This window comes from Marmota marmota, unplaced genomic scaffold (assembly GCF_001458135.2).
Source record: "Marmota marmota marmota unplaced genomic scaffold, marMar, whole genome shotgun sequence".
NCBI lineage: Eukaryota > Metazoa > Chordata > Mammalia > Rodentia > Sciuridae > Marmota > Marmota marmota.
In genome coordinates this window covers 2,313,878-2,338,611 of record NW_026000051.1, presented here as the reverse complement: position 1 = coordinate 2,338,611, position 24,734 = coordinate 2,313,878, and the positions used below count along the sequence as shown (strand labels likewise).

Below are 24,734 nucleotides of genomic sequence, written 5' to 3'. Positions count from 1 at the left end.
CCCGTGGTGGGTACCTTCGGTGCCCTCTCCGGCCTGCCTGGCCTGGCTCATGCACCTGGGATCCTCACGTGCCTTGGGTTTCCGTGGGTCTTGAGGCCCCAGCAAGGTAGCTGTTATTAAGATGGCTATACTGCAGCCCTGCGGGAGGCTCAGGCGCTCTGCCCTCCTGGGCTCCGCTGGCCTGTGTCAGCACCAGAAGCCTGACCTGCCCGCTCAGCTCGCTGCCCATTGTGCCTGTGCAGGGGGGAGCTGGGGCCTATGTGGAGGCCGCCCGAGGCTCAGCTCCCCTGCAGGCTGGGTGTGGTGTGGGACTGATGGATCCAGACACCAGACTGCATGCCCACGCTGGCCGAGGAGCTGGCCAGCAATCCGACCCGCCCTGCCTGCCGTCCCTCTGCTGCGCTGTGGGCATTGGTAGAGGCAAAGGGCAGGTGAGCAAGGGCTGAAGCTGACGATGGGTGTCCTACCTGCCGTCAGATAGGCTGGAGCTCACTTCCTTTCCTTGAAGTGGGCCTTGCTATATTGCCCAAGCAGGGCTTTAATCCTGGGCTCAGTTGTCCTCACGAGCAGGTGGGTCTGCTGGTGTGCCTGGGAGCCCACTCTCCGCCAGTTTTGCTTCTTTGATGCTTTTTAATTTATTTACATATGTATTTGCCCTGGAGATTGAACCCAGGGGTGCTTATCCACCACATTCCCATGCCACACCCCCACCCCTGCTTTTTTTGAAACAGGGTCTCGCTAAATTGTTTAGGGGCCTCACTGAGTTGCTGGGGCTGGCTTTGAACTCGTGATCTTCCTGCCTCAGCCTCCTGTGTCGCTGGGATTGCAGGCGTGGCCACCATGCCTGGCGTTGATGTCTAATTTTACTCAGAATGAGAGGTGCAGCCCTGTCAGCTTGATGGCTATTGATGTATCTGGACCATTGCTTTAAGGTGTGTTAGAAATGTGTTTTGAGGGCCAGGGTTGTGGCTCAGTGGTAGAGTGCTTGCCTTGCATCTCTGGTACCTCACAAAAATAAACAAATAAAGAAATGTGTGAGATCACTTCTCACCTGCCCCAGTAGTTTCAGGAGCAAAGGGTCTTGTGTTCTGTGGAGTGGTTCCTGTCTTGTTGCAGCCTTTCCCAGACTTGGTCCAGGTGCTGCCTTTGAGATGCAGTGGTGGGTCTTCTCTTCGTGGAGGAGTGCTTTCAGGCTGTGTGGTCTTGTGTCCATGTGGGGCTGTGTCTTCTGGTGACTGAGCGGCTGTGTCACCAGCTTTCAGGCCAGGCGTGGCCTCACATGGCATAGCTTCTCCAGCCCCCAGCAGGGTTCTCTTGAGCCCGAGCTTAGGCAGATCTGAGCTGCTGCGACCAAAGAGTCCCAGTGGCTCCAGTGCCATCCTGACTTTGCCATTATCCATGTTTTTATGATTTTTGGTTTGACTCACAGTTCCCTCTGAAGCACAGCAGGAAAGAAGTGGGGAAAGGGAGGAGGGATAGATGGGATTTCTTTCTTTCTTCCTAGGGATTGAACCTAGGGGTGCTCTACCACTGAGCCGCCCCCGCCTTTTGTGTTTTTATTTTGGGACAGGGCCTCTGCGTTGCTGAGGCTGCCCAGAGCTTGCAGCCCCCCTTCTCAGCTTCCTGAGTTGCTGGAATCTCCGACGTGTGCCCCTGGGCCTGGGGGGAGCGGTTAAGCCTTGGGGCTTTCTTTACATCCAGGCAAGGATTGTCTGGCAAGTTTTCCACCCATTCAGAGGCTGTTGTGGGCCTTGCCTTTTGTGTGGTCCATAAATCGCTGGGTGTTAAGGCCTCAGAGCAGACTGCTGGCAGCTCCTGGGCGTGGCAGGCATCTTGACTGGCTGCAGACCCCCGAAGCCAGCATGTGACTGTGAAGTGCAGTGTTAAGAGCTTGGTCCTTGGAGGGGGTGCACTCAGGTTTGGATACTGGCTTCTCCAGGTGGACCGTGTGACTTCAATAATGTACTAACCTTTGCCAGGCTGGCTGCCCTCTCATAGAGGCTATTGTGAGATGAAGCTCAGATACCCACTGGGCACGTGGCTTGTGGTGATTGCTAGTAAATGGCCACCACCAGTGCTGCTGTTTCTGCCATCATCACAGTTCCAGGGCCTCCCAGGGAAGCCAGCTGCGGGGAGGGGCAATCTGCCTAGTTACCCTGTGACGAAAGAGGAAAGGCGACAGTCTAGGTGGGGGCAGCACCTCCCACGGGTGCTGTGTGGGCTCCTTTGCTGCTGGGTTGGGGAGGGTTGAGCCAGGGCGGTGGCCCTGCCTGCTGCAGCAGGCACTTGTTCTGTCTGCTCCCTTCGGCAGGAAGCTTGGGAATCATGGCCATTTTCCTGAGAGCTAGAGGAAGTGGGGTCTGCAGGCCTCAGGCCCTGGAGAGGCTCCGGGAGCTGCTCCCTGCTCTGCCTGCAGGGGTTTCCAGGTCTGCACAGCCCCCCCCTCCACCACTCTAAGAATGGGGGCAAGCAGAGCAGCTGTATCAAAAACCAGCCCCCGGAGCTGGAGACACAGCTCGGTTGGTAGAGCTGTTGCCTCACATGCACAAGGTCCTAGGTTCAATCCCCAGCACCACATGCACACGTACGAAACTGGCAAATCTTACTGTATGTTAATTGTACCTCAATAAAATTGACACAAAAATTGTTGTAAATGAATATACATTAAAAAAATAAAAAAGAGGGCTGGGGATGTGGCTCAAGTGGTAGCGCACTTGCCTGGCATGAGCGGGCGCTGGGTTCGATCCTCAGCACCACATACAAATAAAATAAAGATGTTGTGTCCACCGAAAATTTAAAAATAAATATTAAAAAAAAAAAAAAACCCAAGCCCCCCCAGGGGACTGCTCATGGTGAGCCATTGCCATGAAGAAGTGCTGACCCGCTGAGTACATCCTCCTCCAAACAAGGGCCTGGAGAAGGCGGTGCAGCCCGGGGGCAGGCATGCGGAGTTACACCCGGTGCCAGGGTGTAGGTCTCCTGGCTCCATCTGGGACGCGTTTCCTCTCCCCGTGCTCATTCTTTGACCATATTTGCTGCTCCTCAGTGGCAGGGTCAGAAATAGCCAGCCAGCCTCGGGAGCCTTCACCCAAGGGAGCCCAGCTCCCCTGAGGCCTGCACAGCAGCCAGCTGTCAACCTCCTTGGCTCCGGGAAGGTCTTTGGGAGAAAAGCAAAGGGAGGGTTGGGGTTCCAGCCTGAGGCCTGCTGCTTGGTTGCTCTTTGCACAGTGCTGGTGAGGCTTCGCCCTGAGCTGACCGCCCTGCTCAGCCTCCTGACTCACCAGGTGGCAGCCCAGGGACACAGTATTTGCCACTGTTGGTGCTGGGTTAATCCGTATAATCCTAACAGGTTCTAATACTGTAACATCGGGTTCGGGTAGCTTACTGGGAGCCATTGGCTTTTCACGTACTGTCTTGGTATTTGTCCAAAACATTTAGGGGTAGGTGTTGGTATTCTGGCCTAAGAGATGAAGCAACAGAGGCTCAGAGAGGTTAGGTGACTTACCTGAGATCATAACAGCCAGCAAGCAATAGAGTTGGAGTCTGAACTCCAGGTGCTTAGATTCACAGAGCTTGTGCTTCGGACCACTCTTCTGTCCTGTTTCTTAGCACCTCGCAGAGGCAAGGATGGAGCTCAGCGGTAGAGTGCCTGCTGAGCATGCCCCAGGCCCTGGGCTCCGTCCCCAGCACAGGGGGAAAAGCTTCACTGCGTGGACCTTGACTAGGACACCAGTGGGGGCCTTGGAAGCCTGGTCCCTGCCAGCAGCAGTCCTAGCAAACGTCTTGCAGGTGACTGGAAATGACATCAACACGACTCGTGGGTTTTGGGAAACCTTGGGACTGTGTATGTGGCTGCGTGTCTTAGAGGTGATACTCCTTGGCTCCAGGGCCCGGCTGTCAGCCCTCGTGCATCCTGCGTGGCATGGTGTCTGCTGTGCTGACGCTCTTCTCTGGCACGTGGAGTTGAGGGTGCCGGCTCACTCCTGCAGCTGATTGGACCTGCCTACCTTCAGGGTCTGCTCAGCTTGGAGAGTGTGATGTGGTGGTACACGATGCCCAGGAGAGGCCAGCCAGCGTGGTGCCCTCTGCTCTTGTCCCCCCAGCCCCCACCTCCCACCCATGGAGACCTGCAGGGCCTGCTCCCCCATCAGCCCCTGCTTCCTTCCCTGTGGCCCCGCCTCTGGCATTCTTCTTCCTGGAGGGCCGAAGGGTTGTCCGCTGCGCTGCCTGCACCTTGACTGCTCCACACCCAAAGAGACCCCCGCCTGTCACAGGCGCTGCCACAGACTCCAGGTCTCACGGGGTCAGTCTCTTCCTCCTGGCTTCCTCTGTCCTTTCTCATGACAGTTCTGAACTGTGATGTAATGTGGCGCCGCATGGCTAAAAACTCTGGGCCCTCTGGACCCACAGGGAGGACGGCCCAGCTTGGTGTTGGGCTTTGCTCCTTGCCCTGAGTTTCCTGGCCTCCCCAAGGTCCAGCCACGCTGAGCTGCCCTCCCTTCCCGAGCTCCCTGCAGGCTGGGAGTCCTCCCTCCATCCTGCTCATCCCTGCCCCCACTTGACGCTGGGACGCCTCTGACTGATGGTTCTCGGGGAAGCCAGCAGCAGTGTCCTGCCAGGACTCACTCAGCGGCAGCACTCAGAAGAGATGGAAAGCGCGTGTGTGACTTAAACGATCTAATGGTTGATGCTGGGTTTTTCAGTCAGCCCTAGGGAGAGGACTCAGTGTTCATGTTCAAGAAGTACCAGCCTGTGCAGGGGCTCGGCTCCCTCCCTCCGGCAGGGGCTCGCTGGGCAGAGTGGTGTGGGCACAGTGGAGCCGTGAGCTCCTAGAGATGGTGAAGTCTGTGGCATCCTGTCCTCTGGGAAGCCTTTTACAACCCTGGCCTGTTCCCAACCCTGTGTCCAGCTCAGGCTTTAGTGTCCCTCTCCCAGGGGCACGCCTAGTGTCCCAGGGTCTAGCTCAATCAGGGCTCAAAAGAAAAGGCTGACAACTACAAGAAGTCAGACCCCATGTATATGTGACATGTCAGGATACATTCCACTGTCATGTATAACTAAGAGAACAAATAAATTTAGAAAAGAAAAGGATGAGAGGCAGAGAGATTTCATTTTTAAAAAATAACATGACAGTGGGGCTGGGCATGTGGCTCTGTGGTAGAACTCCTGCCTCCTGTGCACAGGGCCCTGGGTTCCATCCCATCACCACAAAAAATACATAAAGTAGCAAAACATCAGAGAGGTGGCAGGATAAGCAAGTGTTTGGTGATCTGCCGGCTGTGATCCCCTTCCTCAGAGGCCACCTGTGTGCAGAGGCCACTGCAGCTCTGTATGTGAGGGTCCTATCCTCTCAGTTGTGGGAGGAGTCCCCTGGGAAGACTTGCCCTGCCAGCCCTTTTTGGTTTCCGGGAGGAGGCTCCTGTGGATAATCACCTTGACGATAACTTGGCATTCCCAGAATTTCTTTTGGAATCCTAAACTTGATTGTCCCCCACTAATCATGAGCCAGAGGAGAGAGGAAGAGGAAATTTGAACCTTTGCCACCCACAGTCTCATTCTTAAACTGAATCAGTAATTGAATGTTATTAAGCAGAATTAATTTGCCTCCTGCGGGAGGTTTATGATGAATGAAAGGATTGCTAATCGGGGAGGGAGCCAGGCTACCCTCTGTGGTCATCAATATTTCATAGCCACCAGCAGTGTCAGGAAGTCCTGGCTCGCTGACCTTGAACGCTCTAGAAGGCAGGAGATAGCCAAGGAGGTTGTACTTAAAGGGCTTATTATTACAGGGCGCTTAACGGAAACTGAAGCAAAATTTGCCAAGTGCATCTGAGGGTTAATGGAATTTGCACCCTTGGCTGGTGGAAGGCTCCCCAGCAGTCACTCTGGGGTCAACCCAGTCGGTCCTAGTGGAGAGAGCATCTCCCTGGGTACAGTGGCAGAGCTGAGGGGGTTCGCGCTGGCCCTCAGGTGGGCGTCTGTGATTTCCTTGGTGCCCCTGTGCAGTACGCAGCTGCCCCTCAGAGCAGCTGCAGCTGGGTGGCCTGTGAGAGCAGCTTCACCAGGCCCTGGGGTGGACGGAGCCTCCCATCTGCCTCCTTGCCAGAAGTGAGGTATGTCTCAACCCCTCTTGACTGAGGGGGCGCATGAACGGGACAGGGGTCCCAAGAATGGTGTGCCCCTAGAGTCCCAGCTGCTCAGGGGCTGGCTCAGCTGGTAGGGTCTTGCCTCAGAATGAATGAACGATCAAGCGCGCAGACGGGGAAGAAGCGAAGCTAATGAGCTCTTCATGTTGTTCTTGTCCCTAGCTGCCATTAACTTAGCAAAGCTGAAGCTTTTCAGACATTACTACGTCTTGGTGAGTAAAAAAAAAAAAAAAAGACCCTGAGTCTCTCAGTTAGATGAGTTCAGGGGGCAGAGCCAATGCGGGAAGCGGGATGGACGCCCAGGAGGGGCAGCCCTGGATCTGCTCGGATTGCCTCACAACAGACTGTACCTCCCGAAACGGAAAGTAAATATCCGGGTTACTACTTCTTACATTTAACTTTCAGTAGTTAAATAATACATTGATATAAAATATAAATGCCAGGATTCTAGAAACCCAGCACAGCCCTGTGGAGCCTGCTGACCCTGTCCAGGGCTGCTGCCACGGTGAGGTGGTGGCTCTCCACAGCAATCCTGGTGTGTGCCCCCCAAGCCGCTCCCTGGGGTGTTGCTGTTCATTAAGAAAACGAGGGCTGCACCCTGTGCCCTTCTGCAGGCTTTATGTTTTCCCGTAAGATTTAGAGAACCTCCCTCTCTCTCTCAAAGTTTTCTGCAGGAAACTAGTTTCATGTTATGCCAATGGTGATATTTCCCTTAAGAACAGAGATGGAGGCGGTTTTTGTAAAACTTAAGAATGGGGACAGTGACGGGTGTGCAGAGAGATCCCTGTAAGCTAAGCACAGCCACCAAGTCAGAACCACTGTGAGTTCTTAGGGTCGTGGTTTCTTGGTGTCCATAAGGTGCAGGTCTGCTGGAGTTCGCCCCGTGGCTCCTAAAAGAAAGTTGCCAAGTCTTTTTTCATGGTTTTGGCCTCCACTGTCACTAGAAGATTCTTGTATATGGGCGAACATTAGCGATTTCATTAGAGAAGCAGGGGCAGGTAACTTTTTGCAAGGGCCTTGTCCTCCACTAGAAGAGGCACAGGAGTCACCATAGAGCCTCTCCTGACACAGGAGGTGGCCATGAGCAGTGATTCTCAATGGCCAGGCAAGGGTACTGGGCCTGTGTGCCCGAAACCCTAGCATGCCTGGCCTGCCTGCAAGCCTGGCCACCATGAACCTGGTCCCATGAGCAGCCTGGGCAGCAACTGAGCCCTCGTTACTGCAGTGAAGTGGAGGCCTTCCCATGAGGACAGGATTTGGGTACGTCCTGACTGTGGCCCTGGACCTTTACAGCAGTGCAGGCAGAGAGGCCAGGAGTCAGCCTCTCCCTGTGGGCTGTAGTTGGCTGCTACTACTAATGATTATCTCTCCAAGCCTGGGAATAAAAAGGCTGCCCCTGGGAGATTGAAATGAGGTTTGGAGAGGTGAGGAGGGTCCAAGAGCAGATGTACCCAAGTGTGCTGTCCTCCCTTGGTGGCTGTGGTCATCATCTTGGCCACCTAGAGACAGTGAGGAGTTCCTTCCCAGTGTAACCAGCAGAGTGGCCATTTCTCTCTGCTGCACTTATGAGTTAACACTCCAAGTCACGCAAGTCTTTGGGTAGTTCTGTTGAGTTTGTGAAAGCAGTTTATTAGAAGAAAGTGGTTATCAACTTCTCTGTTGATTTTGTGTTTTGTTTCCTTCCTCTTCATACAGATTGTGTGTTACATATATTTCACCAGGATCATTGCATTTCTCCTTAAACTTGCTGTTCCATTCCAGTGGAAGTGGCTCTACCAGGTATACTGCTCTCGGGACGGTGCAGAGTTCATGTCTGAGGATAAAGTCCAGGGATGTAACTTAAGGTTGTTTCTTATTCACATGGGAATGGCCCCTAAGACCTGCCATCTCTTCCAGCGACAGTTAAGATTACCTATTTGGGACCTGTGACCCTAGCAGTTTGGGAGGCTGAGGCAGGAGAATTGCAAGTTCACAGTCTGCCTCAGCAACTTAGTGAGACTCTGTCTCAAAAAAAAAAAAAAAGAAAACAATGGACTGGGGGACTTGGGTTGTGGCTCAGTGGTTGAGTGTTTGCCTTACACATGAGGCACTGGATTCAATCCTCAGGACCGCATAAAAATAAATAAACAAAATAAAGGTATTTGTTTATCTACAAATATATATATATATAATTTTTTTTTAAAGGGCCTGAGGATGTGGCTCAGTGGTTAAGCGCCCTTGGGTTCAATCCCTAGAACCAAAAAAAAGAAGATGATGATTATCTATTTGGAGTTACCTTTATCAGGGTCCCCCCTTCCCCCCTGTAAGAGTTCTGTTTCTATTCTTCACACTTGAATAATCCTACTCTTTTTAAAAAAATTATTATCTATTTGCTCTGGAGAGCTGCTAGATTACATGAGAAATCTGGCATAATTGCATTATTGATTTTAGTTTTCAATTTTATTTTATTTTATTTTTATTATTTTTTTTTTTAAGAGAGAGAGAATTTTTAATATTTATTTTTTAGTTTTCGGCGGACACAACATCTTCATTTGTATGTGGTGCTGAGGATCGAACCCGGGCCGCACGCATGCCAAGCGAGTGTGCTACCGCTTGAGCCACATCCGCAGCCCCTTAGTTTTCAATTTTAAAACTCTTTAGAGAAAAGCTTCAGGCAGAGTCAGTATTGCCCTTTGTAATTAAAGCTTGGATGGGATGGGGTCTTTCCTAGTTATCAGGCCTAGAACAGTTTAGAATCCAGCCCTCCCTCCTTCTTTGCCCTAATATTATTATTATTTGAATCATCCAATATCTTTGTAAATCCTAGGACCGTTTTTGTTGTTGTTGTTTTGTGGTGCTGGGGATTGAACCCAGGGCCTTGTGCATTTGAGGCTAGCACTCTACCAACTGAGCTATGACCGACCCCAGCCCTAGAACTGTTTAACTGCCAGACAACTAGATGGTTTAGCTATCCTTTTTTCTTGAAGAATTCACTTGGTACATTAGGCACCAGTGTTGGAAAATTTGGGTATAAATTGAACTTTTAAGAGGTACTAGTGAGCCGGGCATGGGGATGCATATCTGTCATCCTAGTGGCTCTGGAGGCTGTGGCAGGAGGATCACAACTTAGTGAGGCCCTAAGCAACTTGGCAAGAGCCTGTCTCAACATAAAAAAATAAAAAGATCTGGGGATGTGGTTAAGCAACCTGGTTTCAATCCATGGTACAAAAAAAAAAGGTACCAGTGAAGCCAGATGTGGTGTCACACGCCTGTAATCCCAGCAGCTTGGGAGGCTGAGTGAGGTAGGAAGATCACAAGTTCCAGGCCAGCCCCAGCAATTTAGACCCTATTTCCAAAATCAGAAAGGATTCGGGGTGTACCTCAGTGGTAGAGTACCCCTGGGTTCAATTCCCAGTCCCCCCCATGCCCCCCCCCCAAAAAAAAAATACCAGTGAAGGAGTTGGGAACGGAGCTCAGTGGAGTAGAGGGCTGGTCTAGTGTGCCCAAGGCATGAGGCCCTGGTCCTAGGGGCAGACTGCTCCTGGCTTAGGCTTCAGATCTAGGGAGTGCTCGGGGGCCATGAACGTGGCCTTGAACGGTGGCCTTGAGTGAGCAGTTAGCAAGGAGTGAACTGTGCGGATATGTGGGTCGTGTTGAAGGATAGTGTTGCTGATCCCTTTATTTTGGGGTGGTTTTTAAATCTGCAGCTCCTGGATGAAATGGCCACATTGGTGTTCTTCGTTCTGACGGGGTATAAGTTCCGTCCGGCTTCAGATAACCCCTACCTACAGCTGTCTCAGGAGGAAGACGACTTGGAAATGGAATCTGTGTAAGCCACCCCCCTTCCTCGCTCTCCTCGGCCCTGCCCCCTGTGCCTACCTGAAAGTGGCACCATGGAGGGCCTGCTGCTCTCGGCATCCTGCTGCTCCAGAGGTGCCCTCCACCTTCAGCAGAAGGCCGTGATCGTGCATGTCCAGGCGCTCTTACTGGTTTGAAGCGCAGTGTCTGCCAGCCATTGCTAGTCTGTCGGGGGGAGAGGAAGTTGGCAGCTGTCAAGCCCCACTGCGGCAGCTTCCTGTAACTCAATGGCCAGGGCAGAAACATCGACAGCAGCTTATTTTTGAAAGTGTCATTTGAGAGTCTGCTGCTGATCCTCCATGTCCTCTGTATCAGATGCCCAAGTGGCTGTTCACAGCTGGCACAGCGACTTTGATCTGGTCTGAGCACTGTTTGGGGCTTTTCTGAGTCACAGGGTAAGGGACTTAGGGGCTTTGTTTCTAGGAGAGGGCGATCATTTTCTAGAAGGGTGACAGTGATTAAGCCTATTTGCTTGTGAGCTCTGAGTGTGCTCAGCCAGCTCAGTGGTCGTGTTTCACTGTGAGCTTCAGGCTGAGGCGTTGTCCCAGCGCCACCCGCCTCTTGCCTTTTTATAATTCAGAGGCCGAGATTCAGCCCATGCTGGGCTCTGCTTGGCTGCCAGGCAGTGTGGGCCAGCTCTTTGTGCTGGCTGCTCTGCTGGGACAATAAATGAAGGCAGTGCCCAGATGGACCCCTTCCGGCATCTCCCTGTGCAGAGGAAGAAATAGATGCCTTTTTATAGGCAGGAGAAGGGAGCAGGAGGACCAGCAGCTGGGCCTTTCCAGAAGTAGCAGGTCTGAGCTGGGACTGTTGGCCCAGGTGCCACTTGTGCAGGTCAGCTGGAGGCAGCAGCCTCGTTGGCTCACTGGGAGCAGGGGCTGAGGATTTAGTCCCTCTGGAGGCCTTGATCTTGGCCACAGATGTTTGGCAGTGGTCCTCCAGGATTGACAACTAGAAGCTGAAGGGCTTCCTCTACAGAATTGAACTCCAAAACCACATGGCCAGAGTTCCTATTCCCCACATCCTTTCCCTTAGCCATTGTGTGTGGAAGTGAGGATGTATTTGTCTCGGGGCAAAAAGTTTTTAAAGTTTTGTTTTGAAGTTGATTTTTCCCTAATGTTTCGGAGTTGATTTCTCCATCCCTGTTGATGGTAGGGGTAGGCATCTTAGCAAGCCGGTGGGTATGCCTGTTAAAGTCGAGAGGGGGCCAGGCACAGGGCGCACTCCTGTAATCCAGCTACTCCTGAAGAGGCAGGAGGATGGCAAGTTTGAGGCCAGACCCTGACTCAGAATAAAATATAAAAAGGGCTGGGATGTGGCTCCGTGGTTAAGCTCCCCTGGGTCAATCTCTGTCCTCCCCCCTAAAAAACAAGGAAGGTTGGGAAGGGAAGGAGAAGATGCACTGACCCCCAGACTCTGGGGAGCTGGAATGTCTTTATTCTGGCAAGGTCAGGGGAAGGTTGGGATGCTGGGTCAGGGAGAACCCTGTGGTGGCCTAGTTTACACTCTTGTGTTTGGATCATGCTGAGTGTTTTTCGGGGCTTTGGGAGCCAGACCTTGAGAGTGAAATGAGCTGCACGGCGGTGGCAGAGGGGCTGCATGTGGAGCAGCTGCAGGAAGTCAGGCCGGGAGGGTGTAACTTGGAGTGGGTGTTTCCGGGGAGCGCTGGCTCGGTTCAGCCGGCGGCGTGAAACGGAAGGAGTTCAGGAGCTAACCCTGGCAGAGCACCTTTCACTCGGCCAGGAGATTGGCTTGGAAAGTTCTAGGATTTCTGTTTAGCTAAGAATGCTGCTGTAGGGGGGTATAGTTCAGTGGCAGAGCACTTGCCTTGCACGTACGAGGCCCTGGGTTCCATCCCGAGCACTGCACAAAAGGGAGAGAAGGCTCCGTTGAGAAAGTTCTGTGGACATCTTAGATTGACAGAGCAGAAGTGGCCTGACACGGAGGCCTCACCACCGGCCGCCATGCCCACCACAGGTGAGCGTGTGGGCTCATTATGGCTTCTTAGGGATGACATGGCACCAGGGCTATCATCTCTTCTGCTTGGAAGTGCGGTACCTGGATGGCATCTCTTAAATCTTCTAGAAATAGCACAAGCCAGAGGCAAGGAGAGCCCTGGCCTCGATACTCCAGAGCCATTGGCTGTCTGTAAAGCATCAGCCACACCGGTGGGTACTTGCTGTTGAACCTCTTTATGGGAAGAAGTATTCCGGTTTCCCACACACATGCCCCAGAAAAGGTGCACAGCTTCCTAGCAGGTCTCATTCCGTGGGGCGTGCAAGCCTCACCCAGCCACTCTCCAGTGTGTCTGCACCTGCTGTCCTGCCTTTGAGGCCGGGCTGTGGCTGTGGAGACAGCCCATGTGGGAAGTGGGTCTTGCCAGGTGGGTCCTAGGCCTGAGCCTGCTCCCCCGGGGCAGAGCTTCAGGGTCACTGTGTCTGCTTTCTGAGGCCCATGATTGCCCACAGTCCTGCATCTTTGCAGCCCTTGACCCCATCAGGCCTCTACTTTTCTCAGAAGGAGGGTGAGGAGGAGAGTGCAGCCCTCCTGTGGCTCTTACATCTTTTTGGGCCTACCAATTTTAGTCGCAGAATTTATTGTCAAAAAAGTCCAGTGAATTAAAATGTATTAGATGAAATTTTAATGATCAGACTTGGCAGCCCTTTGCATGCTACATGTACCCTTAATGCTTGGAATTTTCTCTCATTGGGACAAGTGAGAGGAGAAGAAACACTTGGGGTGGCTTAAGGCCATGAAGTTGTCCCCCTGGGCTTCCCTTTCTAGGAACCTCTTCCTGCTGCCTGAGTTCGGCCGGGAACATAGTAGAAATAGGAGAATTGGAGACCAGCAGAATTAGTTCTTACCCAGGCCTCTCCATATTTCAAGTCCAAAAACCATATTTTAATTCTAGAAACAGGTGTATCCATTGGTGTCAGGAGCTGCCACATAGGAGCTGAGCCCGTACCCTTAGCCTTGAGCAATGGAGGGTGGAACTGGCTTTTGCTCTTTGCGAAGGCAGGTGGACCACACCTTCACTGGGCAGTGGGGTGGAGCTCTGGGAGTGGGGTTTCCGGTGGCAGTGGGCTGCCTCGTTCCTCTGTAATACTATCTTTTTCCTTTTTTGGATGGAATGTTCTCCTTAATGCAAACCAGGGTTCTGGGCGTGCTCGCTCTCTCGCCTGCTCCCTTGGTTTTCCCTTGCCCCTGTGGGAGCTTACAGTTGGGGTGGAGGAGCTGTCCTGAAACGCCCCGAAAAAAGGTGTTTTCTGAGTCTGTGATTTGTTCGTGCCAACAGTTCACCCGAGTGACCCTGCTCCGTAGCCCACGTGGGATACGGGCTGCACATTGGCTGTTCGGCCTGAGCTATGGTGCTGTCAGCCTGGCATCGCCAGAGCTGTGTGTCTTTGGCCCTTAGTTGCCACAGACCTGGGCTCCGATGCCGCTTAGGCAGGAGGGCAGGTTGAGCTGCTCTCTCCATCTGAGGGCTCCTCTGCTCGCGGCCCCTTCTCCCCTTGCAGACTCACCTTCTTAGTCCCGGCCTGGAGTAGCACTGAGCCCTGGCCTCAGTCCCCCAAGGCAGGCTGAGAGGTGGGCCGTGCGTGTGGCCCCTGGGCTGAGAAGCCATTTGTACTTTTGCTGCTGAGTCGCTGGTGCTGGCCGTGTCGGCCCGTTGGCCCCCAAGCAGGTGTGGAGTGGCAGGGCAGGCGGTGCTGAAGCTGCCCTCAGGAGTGCGTGCAAGACCAGTGTGACAGTGTCACAGCAACGCGCCACAGACCTGCCCAGGAAGGCACAGCACCACCCGGCAAGGAGGGAGCAGAGCCAGGAGGGCAGGCCCACCTCCCGTCTGCACCAGAGCCTGTCACTGGAGCTGCAGAGCTAGGGGTTCCCGCTGCCATCACGTCACCTGAGCTTTGCAGAGCCCCCTACTGCCCTGCGTGGACAGTGTTGGAGAGGGGCTGTCTGTGATGTGGCTTGCTGGCTCTGTGGCTTTTTGGCCCCTTCAGCATTTAAACCCAAACTAGGACACCCAGAGAGGTGTCTGCAAAGCTGCCACAGCCACCTCCGTGTGTCCCCGTGCAGAGGCATCAGGGTATTAATCTACCCTGCATGCCCCTTGCTCTCTCTACTGCAGTGTCTGAGCTGCAGGTAAAATCGTGGCCAGCTTGCCAGGAATGCTGGCCAGGACCATTACAGCACCTGGGCCCCAGATGTCCCTTTGACTTCCCAGAAGGTTTGCTGAGAAACAGGAGGCAGTGTGTCCCTACCCAGTGTGTCCCTTCATCTCTGAGGGCTCACCCCAGCAACTCCGCTCCAGGCCACACTGAGCCTCCCTTTCCCCCGGGCTGGGTCCACACCCCACAGAACAGCGCCCTCTTCTCCTTCCCAGCACTCCCAAGCCCAACCCAAGCCCACACACCCCCGGCCCCTCCCAGCTTCAAGTCCCTCTGTCCACCTCCTGTCGTCTCAGGATGGAGGCTGCACTTTTCCTAGTTCTGCCAAGTTCTTCTCCCCTGACTCCCCCACGGGCCTGGTGCCACCTCATCTCCCTGTCACCAACAGCACACTCAGGAGCTGCCTGAGCCACCTTCCTCAGCCTAGAAGGAGGGACCACATCTCGCAGGCCTGGCCTCCTGTCTTCACCATCCCCTTCATCCCAGAGCCCCAGCACTGGTGTCCTTACCTCGCCTGGGCTCAGCGCCTGCTGAGGGCCTGCTGTGCCGCCCGGTCTGGTGGGCCTCCACCCAGCATCCCCCCACACCCCTCCCCATCTTCTCCAGGGTGTTGCCGGACAGTTCTTTGTGGAGGACCACCCCCCCAGCCTCTTGCCCACCAGCTCCTCCCCGCCTCAGTCCAGCCCTCCAGCTTCCACTCCCCCAGCAGAGGGGCTTCTCGCCAGAGCCGGGCAGCAAGGCTCCTAGACTGTCCCTCCTCAGTCCTGGCGCCTGCTCTGCGCACGTCCCCGAAGGCTGCCCCTCCTGGCTGTGGATCCTGCAGGCCCGCAGTCCCAGTTCTGTTTCTGTGACCTTGCACTGGGCCTTGAAGTTGTTTCCAGTGGGCACCCATCTACAGAGGAAGGTTCTCGGGGGATGGAAGCCTCCCGTCAGACTGCACCCGGGTCACGGGAATGTGCTTGGCCTCAGGTGTCCATGTGAGCTGTGTCTTATTCTTTACTAGGGAGGCACCATTCCCCGGGGGACAGTGTGACCTCACTGGGGTCTGAAGACTCCTGTCTCCCACTGTGGTCTGAGCCAGTGGGGGGAACGGGGGGCCGCTGTGTGGAGCTGGGGAGGCTCTGGTCCTCGTGCCATGCCGAGGCTCTGGCTCCACAGGCCAGGGTGGGACGGGGCTCTGCAGCTTCCCCCCCAAGAGCACCATCCCTTCCCAAGGCCAGGCCGGGAGCAGCTGTGGGAAGTGCTGCCGGGCGCCCTGTCCTTTGTCTTGGGGTGTTTGTCCCCTGTCTGTCACCTCTGCAGGAGTCCCTCAGTTCCCCTGACATCCACATTCCAGCAGCATGTCTGGTGCCAGCTTTGTCACAGTACAGATAACCTGCACCCGAAGGACCCTTGTTGGTGGAAAGTCCCCACTTGGGGAGGACCGCAGGGCCCCAAGACCTGGCTACAGAAGCAGCACAAAGTGTGGGGGGGCTTTCCATATCCATGAAAGGGTCCAGAAGGGTAACTCTGGGTGTGTCCCATATAGGGCCACCGTGTCACTATTAATATGTGACAGGATTAGGTAGTTGGTAGGAGGTAGGTTGGTCCTTGGAGGGTCCGTCAAGTTGATGGAGTTGATTTTACTGATCAGGAAAGGGGCAGGGCTGGGCCAGGTGGTTTTTGGCACTTGGCGTCTCTCTTGGTGTCCCCTGCTTGTAGTGCCACTCAGCTCCTTGGTGGATATGGAGCACTGGACCTGGGCCCTTGCCACCCGGGAGGCAGGCGATGTCTCCTTCACAGGCACCCTTTCTCCAGAGGTGGTGCCGTCCTTACTGATAGGAGGGGCTGGCTGGCTTGGCTCTTCGCTTCTGTGTTTAATTCTCATTCAGTGAGCAGCTCCAGGGCACCTCCTTAGTGCCAGGCACCAGCAGGCAGAAGAGGTGCCCTGGGGGCGCACGCAGGGTGAAGCAGGCCGCATGCTGAGCACGGCTGACCTCAGCCTGCTGAGACAGGGCCTGGGTTTGCCAAGAGAGCTTCACTGTCTCCAGTGGGCAAAGAACCTTTGAGCCCAGAAGTTTCCTCCTAATCTGTGATTCTGTCCCGTCACTGAGAAATGACCCAGCATGGCTAGTCATTACAATCCGCACAGCTCGCGAGCTTTCCTTTCCGAGTGTTAATTATGACAGGTATTGGTCTCCTAACCGTGATTGTCATCTGTGCACGGTAAAAGCTGTGGAGGCTGCAACGTCAGCGATGAAGAGCAGCGATGATGGTTGTGATAATGACAGCTGATATTTATTGATAAAGAGAATTTTTTTCTCATGACTGTTCTGAAAAGTGAGAATTATTTGCTGCACTTCAGCTCAGAGGTCAAGTGACTGTACAGTTCACAGGGAGGGCAGGAGGCCTCCAGTTCTGTCCAGTCCTGAGCCCCAGCCATGTGCTAGGGTGGTGGGTGCTTCGTGATCGCCTGCAAGAGGGCCCTCATTGTTTCTGTTCTCTCCCTTTCTCAGAGTGACGACATCAGGGGTGATGGAAAACATGAAGAAAGTCAAGAAGGTGACCAACGGCGCTGCAGAGCCCCCGGGTGACTGGGAAGGCACCGCGTGAGTGCCAACCGGGAGGATGGCGCTGTCAGAGAACACTGCAGCTTACCCCGTAGTCCTCTTGGTGAGCAAGAGCAGTTCCGACAGTCCACCGCTGGCCTCCGACAGCGACACCGCAGAGCTTGGGGCAGGGTGAAGTGCCATGGACACCTACTTTGTACTCTTTGAGGGAAACTGGATCTGCAGCTGGTGCCAGGCAGCTGGGACTGTCCTCAGGGGGGAGGGAGGTCGGAGTGAGGAGGAGGAGAGGAGCCTGCCTGTCACTGAAACATTCCTAATGGGCCCACAGGCCCACACAGTGGTGGCCCTGAGCGCTGCAGTGGCTGGCCTCTGCGGCTGTCTGCTGCCTTCACAGCACTCCATGCTGCTCTGGGGAAGGGCCACAGGTCTCCAAAGATGTCCAAAAGGGACCGGGAGGGTGTCCTTACATCTTTGGGAGGTGAGAATGCATTGGAACCATCCTAGGAGGTGAGGCCAAGCCCCACTGGTGCCCAGCAGCTGCCCAGGTCCTAGCCCAAGTGGCGCCTTGACCTCTGCTCCAGACCCTGGCAGTGACCGGCACTGAGGGCACAGGAGGCCTGTTGCCTGTGTGCCATTCTGTCACTGTCAGGGTCCCAGCCCCAGGACACAACCCCGCTGGAGGGACATGGGCTTCCTGAGGGCAGGATGGAACTGTCTTTAAGCTCAGAAGTGTCCCCGGGTCTCCCTGGGGCCCCTCCTGCGCAGAGCAACAGCCCTCCTGTCTTCTTCCCCTCTTGAGGCTTTACTTTTTTTTATTTTTAAAATATGATCAGAATTTAGAAGAAAACAGGGACAAATTTTCCTTAAGAACAGCACGTCCTCCTTGTTACAGCCTCGCTGTGGGCCAGCAGGGCTTCCAGGTGGTTCAGCACAGTCACCCCGGGCTCCAGGAGCCTCGGTGGAGGCAGCGCATCAGCTGACCAGCCGCAGGTGGCAGGGTCCCTCCCTGCTCAGAGAGTCTCTCCAAGCTGCAGGGTGTGGGAGGAGCCCTGGTGGCTCTCGGGAGGAGTAGAGTGACTGGAGAGGAGTCCTTCAAATGGTGGGACACACTCAGGCGGTCCCTTGTGATGGAGGGCTTCACAGTGACCAAATACGCCCCATCAGGAAAGCTTTGTGATGCTTGGTGGCCTAGCTGGGTAGGGTCCAGAAGCTCCAGCCAGACCCTGCCTCGACTTGTGGGAGAGCTGCCTGCAAGGGACAGGCCTTCCTGGCTCGGAAGGGCCAGTCAGGAACCATGGGGCCTGTGGCTCCCTCACTGTTAGTTTTGGGAGCCTGAAAAGTGCTCAGAAAATGGTGATCCTCTCTGTCCCTGCCACTTGGGCTCCGGGGAAGCAGCAACCTTCCTGCGCACTTTCCTTAGCCGTCCACACCCTCCGGTCCGCTGGCTGTTGCCGAGGAGGCACGGGCCTCTGCCCAGCAGTGGCACTGCTCCCTCAGGCAGGTGTGTAGGGGAGTGTGAGTATCTTCCTGTCCTCAAGAGAAGGAGAAACAGGCCGTGAGGATTTACTTGGGGACCTTTCCTTTTTCCTCTTTCTCCCCAAGTTAATTGGGGCTGTGGGCCGGGAGCGGAGTTGGAGGGAGGAAGGGAGTAGTTCAACACTTGGTTTTCCTGTGCATAAACATGATACCAGCGCTGCAGGCATGTGTCTCCTTCTGTGACCGCTGAAACTCCCGTCTGTACCTCTCCCGGGGGACACATCTGCCGTTCCCCCAGCAGCAGATGTGAATGAGGCCCAGCCACCTTCACAGGAACAGAAGGTGTGGTGAGACCTCTCCGCTAGGAGGGTCTGGTGCTGCCATCCTCTGGCTTTTTAAGGCCAGGAAGCAAGTGGGGTGGCAGAGGGAGGGCTTGTGGACCCGAGTCTCGGGGTCAGACTGAGCTGCTGCGGTCTGGCAAGCTGACCCTCCTGGAGCAAACCTATGCACATGACACCAGGTGGGTACCAGGTGCAGGTGGCCATGGGTGGTTTCCTGCCCGTGTTCTGGATAGCCACTGAAGGCTTGAAGTCAGTCTGGCGATGAAGAACCAACCCCCAGCCCAGGACTGGCAAAGCAGGCTCGGCCCAGACCGGAAACACCATCGACACTCTCCATCTCGGTCTGTAATTCACTGTCTCTTTCTCCACCACTTAATAGCAGGCCCCAGGGTCCATCTCTGCCCTTGAACAAAGAGGACTGATCAGGATCCAAAGCTGGGGAGTTGCCCCCGCTGACAAGCCACCTCCTGCAGCCTGACCTTCCTGGCCCACCAGGCTCACCGTAGTGTTTGCACAGGAAGCCCTTGCAGTATTCAGGCACTGGGCAGAGAAGATGGGGTGCCCATGGCAGAGCCGTAGATATTTATAGCTCTGCCTGACGCTCCCCCGCCCTGCTTCTGCCTACGCAAAATGTCCGTGATTCCTCTGAGAATCTGCTGTGGGCTAGAAGTGCTGCTGGCTGCGAAATTTAATAAAGTGTGTATTTTGCTAGAAATTTATTTCTTGGACAACAACAGCAATCATTGATCTCTTAATCCTGGCCAAGGATCCGATCATCCTATTTCTTGATCCCTCGGTGCTTTAAAATTTGAGTGGCACTGCATTTGGTGATATTCAGCATGACTCTGGCAAACTGGCAGCTCACTCTCCTGTAATAAGCAGTTTGCTCCAGTCTGAAAGATGCTTTAGCAGACCCGTGGCCTGAGTCGGTGGCTTTTCTTTGTCCTTTTTTCTCCAAGAACCCACTTTAGAGTAAAACCACCTAGATTCTTTCTCTCTACCACATGTCCAGCCAGCCAAGGCAACGCGGCCTCTGTGCCCCGCCCCCCCCCCCCCACACACACACCCAGACTGCTGTGGCAAGATCACCACTCCCGCATGATGATCTCATCAGGATCTCTGCTCTGCAGCCTGCCTCCTCCTCGCCCCTCTGCTGTGCCTGCTGGCTCCCCGCGGGCGGGCGCGCTGGGAGGACTGTGAGGGCCTTGGTGCATTGCAGCATTTTCTCCAAGCTGCTCTGTGCAGAGTGTGTTTCCCAAGCTAAGGAGAATTTTATGGAGAAGGTTACACTGTACATCATAGCCTGGACCATGTGTGACGGTCTTCCCCACGAGCCCATCCCTGCAGGCAGTGTGGAAGATGACTGTTGAGCTGGGTGCAGTGGCCACGCCTGTAATCCCAGCAGCTCTGGAGGCTGAGGCAGGAGGCAGCCTCAGCAATTTAGGCCTTCAGTAATTCAGTGAGAACCTGCCTCAAAATAAAAAAAAAAGAAGGGCTGGGAATGTGGCTCAGTAAGAAAGCCCCTGGGTTCAGTCCCCAGTCAAAAGATGACCGTTGCAAATGGCTGTCTGGCCATCTCCCCCACCCTGAAGCTCTTTGTTCAAGGGAGGCTTTTAGAGCCTTGGAGAACCTGGTGAGGTCTCAGGCCCAGCTCTGTTCACCCAGGAGAACCGCCAGTGAGTCACACGGCCAGGCTGCTGCCCAGCGGCTGCTCTAGCCCTGCTCCTGAGCCCCACGCCTCGCCCAGCTTGCCCCCGTCCCCGTCTCACAGCAGGTCAGCTGCTTTTCTTGTCCTTTTAGGATTCAGGACTTTGACTTATAGCTCTCAATTTACCAACAAGACATTTGTTTAGAACATATTAACTGTTCTGAAAGATTTGCTCTTTACTCTGGTTTTCCCTGGGGTGTTCTGGCAGGGAGTCCTGAAGACAGCCACCTGAGTCGATGCTGACACTTGTCACCACCTGGAACGTGGTTATTGGTTGGCAAACTGCCCTGGCTCCACTCCCCTGGGGCCACTTCTGTGGCCTGGTGATGCATGTGTGCCCCCCTCTAGGGGTGTGCTTGAGAAGTAGATCCTTCTTTTAGATGGCTCACTGCCCAGGGAAGGACAGGCACACCCCCTGAGGTCCTGTGTGAAGAATACTCTGGGAGGGGACAAGCCAGGGAGCAAGGACGTGATTGCATTGCATGGGTGACCAGGTGGGGTCCTGACAGGACCGAGTCTGGATGATCCAGGAAAGGAGGGAGAGACGGGGAGGTACCTTGAGGCCTGGTTGAGGCTGCGTGGGGGAGGCGGGACGGGCCTGCTGGGCAGCTAGGGCGCTGCTGCTCTCACAGATCGGAAATCCTGTCCACAGAGGGTCTCGGCCCCTTAAGGAGCTTCTGCAGGTCGTGCATGGCATTCGCCTAGTCACATGACCTCAAAAGAAGCTGGGCACAGTGGCTAACGTGCTAACACAAACTGTTAATCCAGAACCAAATTTCATTTGATAAAGGGCTTGCGGGTCTGTAAACGCTATGTGCTTTCTGGATCAGTGGATGGAGGAGTTTTCTGGACTTTTCTAGCGCTAATGTCAATGAAGAGCCTCCATGTGCGCTTGTTGCAGGGGTGGGATGAGGTCAGGCGATTGTGGAGGACATCTCTCGCTGTGATGCAACCATGTCCAATAAAGATCCTATGCCGGAAGTGGGTGTTTATACCTGAGGGAGCCTGGCTCCTGGATGCCCTCTCTCCACCTCCCTCGCATCGCTTTTCTTTGTGATTTTGTTCATTAGAGTAGAGCTGCTTCCCACCTGCCCCGCCTGCTCAGAGAGCTCTCAGACCAGACTCGGCCTGGGTCCTGCCCACGTGGGGTCCTGGTGCCTTCTGAATTGGGACTGGGCACCGCTGCCACTTGCGGGGAGGTGGCAGTGGAGACTCGAGGCAATGCAGACTGAACTGTGCCTCCTCCTGGCACCAGTCACCAAAGAGCTCTGCCAGTTGTCCCCCATCAGGATCAGGAAGCCCGGGACTTTAGAGGGAGCATTTGTGAAAGCCATTCAGTGCCAACGCCTTATCTCCCCTGGAGTAGATGTTTTAAATTGAGGGATGGTTTTTCATGCAGTGAAATTCATTTTTAAAGAAACAGTTTGAGTTGACAACTGTGTGCAGCAGCCCAGCCTCTCTGGAACATTCACACCAGTCCGTGAGGTTCCCAGGCGCCCTCCAGCCAGAGCCGCCGCGCCTGCTCTGATGCTTGCACGGCGGTGAGCGTGCCTGTCGCGAGCTTCCCGGCGAAGAGTCGCAAGCGCAGCCTCCTTGGTTCTGGCTTCTTTCACGAAGCATATTGATTTTGTGATTCATCCATCCAAAGCTCTGCCTAGAAAACTACAGAATCCAGAGCCGGAAGAAGGTTCTGCTGCCGCCCGCCACCCCCCAGCCAGCAGGTGTCAGATCAAGCTGAGAACCTGGGCCTCATAGGACTGGAGAGTGTCCAGTGCCTGGCGGTCAGGCCTGGGACAGGGCTGTTGGCTGCTGCTGCTGTGTTTGTGGCAGTGTTAGGACGTTGCTTAGTTCACACTACCTTATAAATCCAGATGGAAAGGACCTTAGGGTGCGTGTCAGTTGGCCAGCACACTACCAAAAGTGGCCTCTCAGCCACAGCTCCTGCCCCTGACCCCCAGTGGCCTTGGATTCCCAAAGGAGTCTGAACAGGAGCCTGGGGAGCAGGCTGGGTGTCAGATCCCGGGGTTCTCCAACCTCAGCAAGCACGTGGACCCCAGGTTCTGGCTGCAGGCTCCTGGGAGGAGTCTGCATTGCTAACCTGCTCCTGGCGATGCTGACAAGGGCCACACTTGGACAGCATTGCTCACTGGGTCCCTTAAATCCAGCGCCCCTCTTCAGCTGGCCCAGGGATTAATGTGCACCCGAAAGCACTCGCCTCGCCTAGAGCTCCCACTGACCCCAGCAGCAGCTCCACCTGCCTGGGGGGTTGCAGGTGGCTAGGTGGGAGGTGGCAGTGGGGAGCTTGGCAGGGCCTGGCCGTCCACTCCCCCAAGCCAGCCTAAGTGAGAGCCCTTGCTCTGCCCCCCCGCCACCTGGAGTTCCCAGCTGGACATGCTGCCCTGCAGGCGGCCTGAAGGCCCACTCGGAGCCACAGGGCCCAGTGCCTCCCCGGGGCTCCGTGTTGGAGGACTCGCCCTGTGCGTCTGACCAGAGCTTCGTTCTTGCTCATGTCCTGGGCAGAGCCACCTGGCACAGAGAGCACTCATCTAATGAGCACCCTACGTGCCTGTCCCTCAGGCTGGACCTCCTCCAGCAGGACCCCTCTGAGGTGGGTGGCCCCTCAGAACATCCTCTCTGCCCCCTCGGGTCTGCTGAGCTGTCCGTCACACGGCCATCGACGGCGCAGACACACCAGCCAGGGACTGTGGAGGGAGGAGAGGAGACAGACTCCCTGATGTCGTCCTCTCCCCTGTGTCCTGTGTCCTGTGTCCTTCCCAGCAATGTGGGTTCCTGGGACCCTCACCCTGGGAGACTCCTGCCCCCTTCTCCAACACCAGTGGTGGTCTTAGCACTGTTGTGAGTCCCCTGGGGCTTATTCAGCTGCCCCCTGGGCTGCTTTAAAGGCACATTAACGTTCAAACCCTCTCCAGTCCTGGTAAATAGGATCCGGGCCAAACACCAGGCCCTGTCCTTGATGGGCCCTTTCCCCACCCCCACCCCAGTCCTGCGGGTCCAGTCTACCCACTTCTCTCTCCCCACTGCTACTGACCAAGCCAGCAGGTGTCTTGACCGCAGTCTTGCCCTTCTAGCCTATTGGCCAGGGTGACTTCAAAAATGCCTGCCCACTGCATTAGGCAAAGATTTACAAATGAGCAGGAGGACGGCAGCCACTGCAGACATCGAGTGCATTTCCATACACTCCGCAATGGCTGCGGTCGAGGCCCAGTGGTGGAGCACTTGCCTAGTGCCCGCGGTGAGGATCTAGGTTCGACCTTCAGCACCACATAAAGGAAATAAGTGAAGGTACTGTCCACCTTCAACCAAAAGAATTAAGAAGGAAAACTAGAAAGGGCTGGATGGGGCTGGGGTAGAGTGCCCCCAGGGGCGGGGTGGGTTCAACAGAAGAGAAGAACTTAAACCCTGAGAACTGTCAGCACATTGGAAAAAAGAAGGCCTAAGTAAATGAAATGACGTTCCCTATATGTGGGTCGATACGGGGTCAAGTTGATCTACCAAGTCAGTGTAGTCTTCATTGAGCTCATGTCTAGCTTCTTTGCCCAGATTCACAAGCTGATCCTCAAATTGATCTGTAAGTCGGGGAATCCAGAGTGACCTACACACTGTTGAAAAGTAATAAAGGTGGCGCATGCCTATAATCCCAGCGGCTTGGGAGGCTGAGGCAGGAGGATTGCGAGTTCAAAGCCAGCCTCAGCAACAGTGGGGCGCTAAGCAATTCAATGATATTCTGTCTCACAACAGGGCTGGGGATGTGGCTCAGTGGTCAAGTGCCCCTGAGTTAATCCCCAGCACCACCCCCAAATAGTAACAAAGGTGACCAACTCCTCAATTTTAAAACTTACCACAAAGCTAACGAAATCAAGAAAAGCCAAGTGCTGTGTTGCACATCTTCACCCCAGCAACTCCGGAGGCAGAGGCAGGAGGATTGCCAGTTCAAGGCCAGCCTCAGCAACCTAGTGAGAACCTATCTCAAAAAATAAGGGTTGGGGATGTGACTCAGTGGTAAAGCTCACTCCCCAGGAAGGAAGGGTATCGGCATAAGTTTAGACATAGGTCAATTTAAGTGGTCAAATGATCTCTTAGAAGAAAACCGGTAAGGGGCTGGGATGTGGCTCAGTGGCCGAGCCTTTACCTCACACATACCAGGCCCTGGGTTCGATCCTCAGCACCACATAAAAATAGATAAATAAAACAAAGGCCTTGTGTCAACTACAACTAAAAAAAGAATTTAAAAAAAAAAAAGAAGAAGAAGAAGAAAACAGGTAAATCTTCACATCTTTCTTAGACACCAAAGCACAAGCCACAAAAGGCAACAACAAAAAAGACTGGACTTGGTCAAAATGAAGACATGTGCTGTGGAGGACATCAGCAAGAGTGGGCAGAGGGCCAGGTCAGTGGTGTCCTGTAGTCCCAGCCACCTTGGAGGCTGAGGCTGAGCCTGGGAGTTTGAGGCAACTTGGACAACAGAGACCCCAGTTCCTAACTTT

General features: G+C 54.7%; 1 protein-coding gene across 2 annotated transcripts in view; it reads left to right on the top strand.

The window, feature by feature from the left end:
- Positions 1 to 21,210, top strand: part of Gpr107 (G protein-coupled receptor 107) — a 57,088-nt gene extending 35,878 nt beyond the window's left edge. Inside the window, exons 14-18 of one of the 2 annotated variants that reach the window (XM_048812886.1) lie at positions 6,309 to 6,358; positions 7,842 to 7,925; positions 9,833 to 9,954; positions 11,899 to 11,960; positions 16,651 to 21,210. In XM_048812886.1, coding sequence (XP_048668843.1) covers positions 6,309 to 6,358; positions 7,842 to 7,925; positions 9,833 to 9,954; positions 11,899 to 11,960; positions 16,651 to 16,655 — 323 coding nt within the window. In that variant the 3' untranslated portion in view covers positions 16,656 to 21,210. The remainder of the gene's footprint in view (positions 1 to 6,308; positions 6,359 to 7,841; positions 7,926 to 9,832; positions 9,955 to 11,898; positions 11,961 to 16,650) is intronic. The other variant, XM_015497438.2, reaches the window with a different exon arrangement.
- The last annotated feature ends 3,524 nt before the right edge of the window (positions 21,211 to 24,734 follow it).